The sequence below is a fragment of the Aythya marila genome (assembly GCF_965140915.1).
Source record: "Aythya marila genome assembly, chromosome: 17".
In the NCBI taxonomy this organism is placed as follows: domain Eukaryota; kingdom Metazoa; phylum Chordata; class Aves; order Anseriformes; family Anatidae; genus Aythya; species Aythya marila.
The window spans coordinates 8,455,467-8,466,468 of NC_139058.1; the positions used below are offsets into that span (position 1 = coordinate 8,455,467).

The following is an 11,002-nucleotide window of genomic DNA, read 5'->3' on the forward strand; positions in this document are numbered from 1 at the left end:
CTGCGGCGCGGGGTTCCGGCTGGGTCAGTGCTGCAGCACGCCCGCTGCAGCCCGCGGGTCGAGCGCCGGTACAACACGCGCTGAAACCCCGCACCCAGTCCCGCAGCGCACCAGCAGTAGCAGCAGCAGCAGGGCGGGACGCGCCCGCTCCCTGCAGGCAGCCCCCGCGCGCTCACGGCGCGCGCCGCCGCCTTCCCGCGGCTGGGCTGGGCTGGGCGCTTGCTTGCTGCTGCTCCTGCTCCTGCCCCCTCCCATCGCGGCGGGCGGCAACCCCGCGCCGGCTCCGCAGTGCCCGCGCCCAGCGCCCACCTCCACCTTTGCAGCAGTAAAATGCAGCACTCGCAGCGCGCATGCGCCCTCCTCCCCGCCGCCCCTCCCTAGCCGGCGCCCCGGGGTAGCTATTTATAGCAAGTGACGTCACCTAGAAATAGAACGCGGGGGAGCCGGCGCCCCCCTCCCCTCCCCTGCAGTCCCCCTCGGCTCCGCCCCCTCGTTGCCTTCCCAGCGCGCAGGCGCAGGCGGCGGCAGCAGCGGCAGCGCGAGGCGCCGAGGCGGGCGGAGCGGGGCTGCTCACACGCCGCTGCCTGTGAGGGGACGCGGCCAGCGCGCGCGCGGCTGCCGCTCCGGGAGCGCGAGGCGCCGACCCGCCGCGGCTGAGGCGAAGCCCAACGGTCGCTGAGAGGGAGCCGCAGAGAGCGGGCGGCCGGGCGTGAGGCGGCGGCTGCGCTTCGGTCCCCTCGGCGCTCTACGCCCCTGCTCGCCCCCGGGAGCGCGTTCCGAGGCGCGGCTCGTAGCCCCCCTCCCGTCTCTCTCTCTCCCTCCGAGGGGCGCAGAGTGCCCAGCCCGGCAGCCACCACGGAAGCGGCCATGGGGGACCGAGAGCAGCTGCTGCAGCGAGCCCGCCTGGCCGAGCAGGCGGAGCGCTACGACGATATGGCCTCGGCCATGAAGTCGGTGAGTGGGGCTGGGCCGGGCCGGCGGGGCGCGGGGAGGGTGCGGAAGGGAGGCCGGGCTGCCCCGAGGCGGGGTCGGGGCCCGGGCGGCACCTGGGGCCGCCTCTGCCATTTTCTTCCTCCCTTATTTCCTCCGCGCTCTCGCACGGCTCCCTCGCGGCCCCCCCTTGCGGTCCCAGCCCCGGGGGTGGGGCCGTGCCCCTGCCTTCCTCCGCAGCCCTCCCGCCGAGCCGCGGGAGCACGGGGCGAGCCCGCTGGGGCGCTGCCCCACATGGGGACCCCCCTGCCGCCCTCCCCGGCTTGTGGGGACTAGGGCAGGGGGAGACGGGTCTGACCTTGGGCTGATCCTCCCCTTCCACGGCAGTGCGGGCCACGCCAGCGGTTGGGGGCGCTGGGCGGGGGTGCCTGGGAGAGCCGCGCCCGGCAAGGGGAGCCCCTTCCTTTTCTAGACGCTTCTGCGATAAAAGGCACGAAACGCGGGCTTCGGCCACAAACGTGAGCGCTCCGATTCGGAGATGGTCTAGTGGCTGCATCCGGGTATAAAGGCTGTTCCGGGCACGGTTTCATAAGCTTTAACGTTGCCTTCTTGCCTCTCCTTTGTAGGGTAACGTTCTCAGTGCATTCCTTACACAGTTGAATACTGACATGTGTTTAAACAGTAAGCTGCAGTTGCAACTCAGCTCCTTTCAAAACCAAGCAATGAAAATGAATTGTACTGACCTGTTTGTACTGGTACACAATAAAATCGGAGAATGAACAAACTTGCTATGTCTAGTTCCTTCTTTTTTTTTTAAAAAAAAAAAAAAAACACACCACAAAGCATGAATCTAAATGTTAAGGATAATGATAATGCTGGTAAATGTTTTATAGTATCTTTGCTGTATCTGTTTGCAACAGGTATAGTCTTGTTAATCTCTTTTTTATGAACACCAGAAGGCCTCAAGAGGACTCAGGTTTCCCTTGAGAGTAGTGCTGTTTAAAGACATGGGAGGGTTTTGGTTTGAAAGAGCAGCTTCATATCAAGTTCACATTAAGTGAATTTGTATTTGTGACAAAAATGGTCTTCTTCAGGGACTGGGATGTATGTCACATTCCTTAAATGAGGGCAGGAAAGAGAGATTTATTTTGTTGCCCTTGTATTTTTTTTAATGTACAAGTAACCTTCCCTACTGTGGCATAATAAATATTAGGACCAATCTAGTACATCTAATACTGAGATACTCAAGATGTATTGCTGCTTCAGATCTAGACATTAAAATGAACTGTATTTAATGATATTACTAGAATTTCTGGTATGTATTATGTTTTAACAGCTTCATTCATCTCAAGAACATTTTCCATTGCTATTTCTAAAGGAGGCAACCAAAAAATCACTAAAATCCACTGCTGCTCTAGAAGACACAATTTCTAGGTGTAGACAGTGGCTTTTAATTTTTCCAAGCATTGCTGAACTATAGTGTATATATGGCTCTCTGCACATGTGAAGCAAAAAGTATGTTTGACGCACTTCCAGAAATGCATAAATAAAAATGACTAGTGTGTATGTCTAGTTGTCTTCTTAAACTGACTTAACTACTGTTCAGTTTTCATTCAGTATTCTCTAATATTATTTTTGCTCTCTAAGAAATTGTATAATGATGAGCTTCTGTAATTGGGAGCTTGTTAGTACTTTGTAGGTTAGCTGAGCCTTGAGCATTTATGATGCATGACATTATAGATGCTTAAATACAAAAATCAAACTATTAAAAAGGTGAGTTTCCTCCTGTGAAGCTGTTCATGTAATGTGGTATAATGTGCCCTTAATGTAGCATCTATTGGTTGCTGGGCTTTTACAGGCGTTAACTCTTAAGATGGTAGTTTCCAGAACTCCCTTTTAAGAATGAGTTGATTTTATAGGTGTGAGCTTAAACACCTATTAAATATTATGTGGGTTCTGTTCCCACACAGCTAATGTTTCCTTCAATTTTAATGACTGTAAATAAGTATTTGGAGAACTTTTCTCTAAATAGAAGAATATTCAAATAATCTTGCAATCCAGTGATGTTAAGCTTCTCTCAACAAGAAATCAGTGTTCTAAATTGGATAGGCATTCTCAGTTCAATACTTTAGTTTGATTTAAAAAGATCTCTGCATGTAACGAATGTTTTTGTTGTTTTTTTTTTTTAAAGTGGCTGTATGAAAATAGCATGTTTCCAGTATAATAGAAATGCAAGTGCTTAGTTTCAGTTCCAGGTATTTATCACCACAATTCTACAGTCCACAATATAGCCAGCAGCCTTATAGTTGGTCCTAAAACATAAAGTGACAAAAACTATTTTAACAAAAGCATATATGCCCTGTCTTTGAGACTGCCACTGAAGAAGTATGACATAACAGTTGTAGCTTAAGTAAGGAAATGACTGTTCAATAATACATTTTTGTTGCTATTGTATTTTTGTTTCCTTAGAAGGGTTCCAGTACTTCTACTTACAATGTGTAGAGAGCGAAGTGTTCACTTAAATAGCTGTTACAAATTAATGAGTTTAATTAACTTTTTTTATTCTGCCAGAATTGTTTTAATAGCAAATAAATGCATGTGTAAATGTGCCTGTACTAAATGGCATTCGTCCAAGGGCAGTGGCAGTCCCATTGCATTAAATAATGCTTTAGGATTCCAACTATTTGAAATAACCCTACACGGTAGGTAAAAATTTGCTTCTAAACATACTAGGAAAAAAAAACCACAAGCTTTTGGCATAAAGGTTTTTGCTGGTAGGAACAAAGACGCTGAGAATACTGCATTGAATCCTTATGGGTGTAGATCATTCCAGAAATGGAGTTGAAATGTTGATTGTAAATACTAAATAGTTGAACAGTTATACCTTAACTCTTAATATTTCAGTCAGTATTAATTCCAATATGTAGTGCTTGGAAGGTTCATTAATTTATATTGCTTTTCTAGTATAGGTATGTAGCAGGTGTAGACATTTATACTTCAATTGAAAATGGAGATGGATCGCAGGTGAGATAAGTAATTTAAAATCAGTCGTGAAATAAATTTATTTCACTCTGAGAAGTATTGAGTCTGTGTATAATCCAGAGCTTTTTAAGCCTAATCGCATGAGATTCTAGTTCAGTTTGTAGGCTTTATCTATGTATGTGAAGGGAATTAAGTTTGAGGTGTTCTGAATTTTTAATACTGTATCGCTAGCTTCTTCATATTAGTGTCTGGTTTTGGGTTGATGAGATAAGTGTGTAGGATGAGGGATTGAGATGCCTTTAATATAAACAATATCCTCCCTTGCTTTGAGACGACTTCCTTACTGTGGTTTTATACAGTAAATGTAGCTATAGAGCCTCCAATGCTTGGTATAAAACACTGAAGCTATGCGATACAAGAAATTGTTCTGGTTTAAACTTAGGTGTGAGAGGTGTGCTTGTGTAAGAAAAGTATGGGGCAACACCTAAGTTGTTATTACTTAGAAGTCATGCTACAATTAGTTTTTTCTATTAAGTGCTATTGTTTTTGCTAACAAACATTACAGAAAGTCTAGGTCTAAAAAGTAAAACTACATGGCTGGAGCCAAAGATCTTTTCTATTACGGAAAAGTTATAGGTACAACAGAGGACAGGAAAAAAAATCCTTCAGCATTCCAAGCTTTTCTTTACATCCCAACACGTAAAGGCAAAAATGTCTGGTTTTATTTAATTTCATAATATATCTGAAATTGATAGAACAGTTGATAGATCCCTAAAGGTCAAATAATTTTCTTTGAGAGTAGTTTCTTGTAATATAACCACTATATGAGGAAGGCAGATGTGTTTTTTAGATGGACATAAAACATCAACATTTTTAACCAGGATAGGGAATAGTTTGCCATTTCTCTTTCAGAAATCACCTTTGGGATGAGATGGAAATGGCTTAGAACTAATGAAATAAAAATGAGGGAGGTGAGGTGGAAATGACACTAACATCCTGAGGCTTGTTGAAAGGTGAGACTGGAAAGGAATGAGTTTCACTCCGAGCATTGGCAACTTCTACCCCAGGAGGAATGACTAGTGAGCAGCTACTCATCTGTTACACCAAGTTTCTGCACTCTACATGTATGTTAGGTGCTGCTCGCTTTGGAAGTGGTTATCAGTTTTTAGATTAACACAATCTGCTAAGAAATGGTATGGTATTGATATCTGAACTGTACCTTACCTGAGAAATTAATTAGCTTTGTGCTTTGAGGCTTGTGGCAGTGCTCTGTGTAGTCTTCCAATTATGATATGTTGCATCTGTTACAGCTGTGGTTGATGCTGCCAGATGAGAAGTATTGTCTGTCTTAAAGCAAACCTAAAAGCTTCATTTCTGTATTACAATATTTAATTCCTTTGATACAGTGCTAAAACCTCACTTCAAAAACTGTTAAATATGGACGTATGAATGTCCATTTTTATTTCTAACTGGAAGTGTGAGAAGTCTGAAGAAACAAGGGAAGACTAAACTGCTTTCAAACATTTCTCATTTAATTTCGAGTGGTGATCTTCAGTCTATTGACTGTTTTGAAGCTAATTTTATTTTGTGCTAGGTTTGAATAGCTCTGTTGTGGAAGATTAATCCTTTGCCATCAGACTGTTGGCTTGCATTTGGGAAGGCAATATATTTGACAACAGGCTGTATAGTTGTTGAAAGTTTCTGCTCTGTTGTCCAAAACTTGCAGTTAAGTCAGTTTCTTAATTTGTCACTAATTGTTTAGAAAACATTTTTGAAAGTCTTTTTTGGAAGACCAGAATCTTCTAATGTTTTTTCTCCCTAGTTTTATGTATTCTAAAAAGACAATATTCATTACCAAAAAAACCCACAATTGTTGAGAGAGAGGCTTGAACTGATATTTTTTGCTGATTCTCCAAGACCCATGAGTAACTATTGATACATAATAAAGTTATTAAGCATCTCCTAAGTATATTGAATTAGCTTCTGTTATCTTTTCCTTTTTTATTTAAGGAATATTTTCAAGTGAGTTTATGGCCATCTTGAATATTAAACCATACAGTCTAGTGGTAATCTGAAATAGTTTGTTAAGAGAAGAGATTTTTAATAGACTTAGGTACTTTCATATTCTAAGTAGTTAGCATTTTTTCCTACATAGGAACAACTGCTTTGTAGCTAGTCCTGAGGGATGGTTTATTTCTTGTTTGTGACTGTTTTACATGGATGTACCTTGAGTATTCCTTGCTATTTCTTAATCTTGCGATGTCAGGATAAGTTTTGTTGGTCGAGTGCTTACAGAGAGTTTTAGCAACCTTATTTAGCACAAGCTAAACCTCAGCTGGCCAGTTAAAAATTAATGTATGCAGTTTTCAAAAGGTAAAATGACTGTAGACCTACTTCTAATACTGAAGGTTGAGTAAAAACCAACCAAGATGACCAAAGATTATGCTAGACTTTACAAGTTTCTCCCTCTGTTAATGGGCAGTTTAAGAGTTTGAATGTAAGAAATTTCTGCAAATACGCTGTTTATCAATACCTGCATTGAATTTGAGTTATGGTTAAGGAAGGGAGGGCTTTTCAGGTGTAGGTTATTTGCAAATGTTGCATCTCCTGTGCAAGTGGGCTTTATGAATCAGCATTTTCAGGGTGGGTGTTGTGATGCATTCTCTGCGTTTGAAAATGAGTAACATCTGCAGAGAGAGAATGGACTAGAAAAATCTGGAATACTCTTTCAAGGCTAGTGGTATTGGTGTAAGATTGTATTTTGTCTCTTGTGACAAATGAGATGAAATTTTGAAAATTGACAACTTAAAAGGATGTAAGTAAATACACCAGCTGAATGGTATAGTAAAAATTCAGGTTTTAGTAATCTATTTTTTTTCAGTGCTTCTCAGGATATTTGTTAGAAACTGTAAAATACCATTCTGGTGTCTTTGCTACACAGAAGATAACTGTCTTTATTTTAAAGCTTAAGAAGTCACCTTAAGGAGGTAGAAGAAATAAATAAGGGTTAGGGTGACTGTATATCTCAGTTCACAAATAGATGAACATTAGCATTTAGGAGGGTCCCTAATCTGAAGCAGAGGGAAAGGGATTGAATATGAAGGTATTAGCACATAGTTGAGGGTAAGAAACAGGTGATAAATGGAGGACAAGGTGAAAAATTGTGATGATGATGATGCATTGGATAAAGAATTAGGGTAGCTGTAGGTAGATTTCATTTCTGTCACATGGAGTCTGGGTTACAAGGGCAAGAGGTGGCACATCTCTTACTATTGTCCCACCAAGACTCAAGTTAGTTTTGTGCATCCATAGTTACCTTTGTCCTGTATAGTTTTTCATACTCAACATACAGGTAACATAGCACAATAGTATGTTATCTTAAAAAATACTAGAAAAAATGCTTGATATGTTAATGAAGACAGGTGGGGGGAAAAAACTTTATTGTTAAGTAGTGTTTGAAGTTTTAACAAAGCATCATTGATTCCTCTAAAATAAGCCACTCTGAGAGAACTTGAAGTTCTTTCAAGTGCAGGCCTTTCAAGTGAAGTTCTCCAGTAGTGTAGGAAAGACCAAGTGATCAAAGACAAAGAAGCAAGTGATAATCTGTGGTGGTTTTTATTCTACTTCTGTAAAAGGAAATGCTTTTCTAATAGACCGTAGGGAATACAAATCTCTTGGCTGAGCCCTGACATCTAGAAGGAGTTGATGTCTTTACTAGAGAGGATAATACAGGTAGGTCATACAGATTGTGCCTAGGAGAATGTTGAGTGGAAGTTATGAAGAAGCTTGTGACAACTACATTAGAGTTGATTCCTGTGCATTTTACCCTTTGTAGACAGTCTGTCATTACATTAGGCCAGGCAGAGAAGTGTCTTGTGGGAATTGAGGCCCCTTGAGCTGTTGGGAAGAGGTATTTTGGAGACAACTAAATTTTCCGTAAGCTCTCTTATGGAAACAGATAATTCATAGAATCATAGAAACATAGAGTGGCTTGGGTTGGAAGGGACCTTAAAGATCATCTAATTCCATCCCCCCCCCGCAATGGGCAGGGACACCTTCCACTGGAAGGTGTATAATTCATATAAACTATTTCTTTAGACTAGGAAGGATGTGTTCACTGGATGGTACACTGGCTACACCAAAGGTCTAAAAATAATGTAAATATCTGTGACAGTTGTTTGCAGTGTACAAGTATTTGCAGATGTTCTGATGTGTCATGTGGTGTAAATACGCACATTTTTGAAAGTAGTTAATGATTTTAGCAGTGTGAGCAGCGTCGGGTTTACTTTCACATGGAAGTATGTATCCTTAGAATTCTAGTGCCTTCTTTCAATGCAGTTAATGCAGTATTCTTAAAAGTAGTTGAGCTGTGTTTTTAATCTAATTCCTCAGCTTAATTTCATGTTTCTAAACATGCAAAAATTGAACAACTCAAAGTGACTGAGTTTGAAAGGCATTTTTCCCTAATTATCAGTGAGTGAAAAAGGCCTAAATGCAGTATTAAATTTCTTCCATGTTTATCCCAGAAATTTGGCAGCACCCATCAGTCTACAGATATCCAGATAACTTTTGCATTACGTTATATAATTGCTCATTAAGTGAAAGATAATATGAAACACTAATTCCATTTGTACTATGCAGAGCTTAATCATATTGACTTCAGCGCTTCCATCTCTGCTGTAGAATGAAAGCAAGCAGCAGGGGAAAAGAAATGCAAGGACTGCATCAGTTTCCAGTGTCTGTGCTGTGTTCCAGATTCGTAAAACTGGTATTCTAGGTACATTTAAATTCATTGTTAAATATGTAGTCTGCATAATTATAGCAAAGACTTCCTAAGAACTGAGCCCTCCTGCGAATGCTTCTCCGTTACTCCAGTCTGACTCACCCTCATTCAGTGAATATGCTTTGTAATGGGTTTTAAATACCAGTTCTATTACAGCAGAACTGTGGGGGTATTCATTATGTCTTGACTGCAAAACCAGTTTTAAATTTTCAGTGTTACAAACTGTCTCCTGTCTAGAAGGAATTTCGAATCTTGTACCATGTGATGCAAGCTCCCATGCTCTTTAGACAAGCCCTTTAAATTTGATCTTTGTCTGTATTTTCAGGTAACTGAGCTGAACGAGCCTCTCTCAAATGAGGACAGAAACCTGCTGTCTGTAGCCTACAAGAATGTAGTTGGAGCTAGACGATCTTCCTGGCGTGTGATCAGCAGCATAGAGCAGAAGACTATGGCGGATGGGAATGAGAAGAAGCTGGAGAAGGTCAAAGCCTATAGGGAGAAGATAGAAAAGGAGCTTGAGACGGTCTGCAATGATGTTTTGGCTCTCCTCGATAAGTACTTGATCAAGAACTGCAATGACTTCCAGTATGAGAGCAAGGTCTTTTATCTGAAAATGAAAGGAGATTATTACCGCTACTTGGCAGAAGTTGCTGCTGGAGAGAAGAAGAACAGTGTTGTGGAAGCCTCAGAAGCTGCCTATAAAGAGGCCTTTGAAATCAGCAAAGAGCACATGCAGCCCACTCACCCAATTAGGCTTGGGCTGGCACTTAATTTCTCGGTGTTCTACTATGAAATCCAGAATGCCCCTGAGCAAGCCTGCCTTTTAGCCAAACAAGCCTTTGATGATGCCATAGCAGAGCTGGACACACTAAACGAGGATTCCTACAAGGACTCCACTCTCATCATGCAGTTACTTCGAGATAACCTCACTCTGTGGACGAGTGACCAGCAAGATGAAGAAGCAGGAGAGGGCAATAATTAAAAAGCTTTTCTCTGATCTGTCTTTCATCCACTTCACAATCCCCGTCATCACCAATATTACCTTGCCACAGTCACACTAAATATCTAGTGCTAAGCATATCTGTATTGTACAGCTGTTCAGATCTGCTGTCCACTTTATCAAGAAGCAGTTTCAGATGAGTCTTCATGGGCATTGATGGATCGATTGGTTTATTGGCCCTATTTATCTTAGGTGCACTTAAACAGTGCAGAAAGATGCATATTAAATGAGACATTTTTAGTTTGCCTGTTGATTAGAACATAAGGGGAAGAATAATGGAAAGCGATTGAGGATGATTAGATTCCAGTTAAAATTTTTGCCATTTGAAATGAGCTGACAGTTCTGTTAAGCAGTACATTTTGTGCATGCAAAGTCAATTAGCCACCTCAATTTTTTTTCCAGTCAATGAAAGCAGTTAAGCTGATGTGAAATGACAGCCCTGTTCATCAGTTTACAATAAACTGTTTGAAATGTGAGGTTTCAGTAGCAATTTTTTTTTTGCCTCTAACTTATGTGCACAGTTTATTTTAATGCAGTGCATCTACCTAAGAGTTTTGATACTTGTAACCTTTTGCAGTTGTTTTGAAGAATCATGAATTTATTTTTTTGTAAATTCTGGCTGTTTCGTTGTCTGTGTATTCTGACAACACTATGTCATTATTAGCCCATGTTAAGATGGATGACTGAGATGCCGGACTTCTAAATTAAATGTTTTGGAATTAAATGAATAAAATAAAATGCTGCTTCGGGGTTATTATCTCTACATAAGCTGTCCTGTCTTTTGTTCAGAGTAAAGATTGAGTTACTTACTATATCATTGATGGGTCAAAACATGTTCAATCAAAAGTGTAGTGAGAAGTTGCCTCATATGCTAAAAATAAATGAACAAACAATGGTATGCTAAAATGAGAAAAAACAGAACACAACACAGCAAACTAAAATGATACTGCTCACCTGTGTTAAAAATGAAGTTTCCAAAGCTATGTTCTAGATAATTTGCTTGGTAGAGCAGTTGTAATGCAATTCTGCTGAGGAGCTAAAATGTAGTAAGGAATAGTAATTGTTACACAGGTGCAGAGATTTGTATTATTTACTTCTGTCCACACTAAACCATTTTTTCTGAAGTACCAAACAAAAAATCACCTTTACACATTTAAGTCTCAGTACCAATGCAGTATTTATTTTTAAAGAACGCCTCTCTGTTGTAGCTAACTTAAATCTAGTCCCCAAACTTAGTTTTTTTTTTTTTTTTTTTCTCCCCTAACAGTTAGTGTACATTCATTGGTTCCATATGTACTTCTGTAGTG

General features: G+C 41.3%; 1 protein-coding gene across 1 annotated transcript; it reads left to right on the forward strand.

Moving 5' to 3' along the window:
• Positions 1 to 513: 513 nt before the first annotated feature.
• Positions 514 to 10,463, forward strand: YWHAH (tyrosine 3-monooxygenase/tryptophan 5-monooxygenase activation protein eta). The gene is made up of 2 exons (XM_082774540.1): positions 514 to 954; positions 9,021 to 10,463. The coding sequence occupies exons 1-2, from the start codon at positions 868 to 870 to the stop codon at positions 9,675 to 9,677; spliced, it is 744 nt and encodes a 247-aa protein (XP_082630666.1). The 5' UTR covers positions 514 to 867; the 3' UTR covers positions 9,678 to 10,463.
• Positions 10,464 to 11,002: the final 539 nt, after the last annotated feature.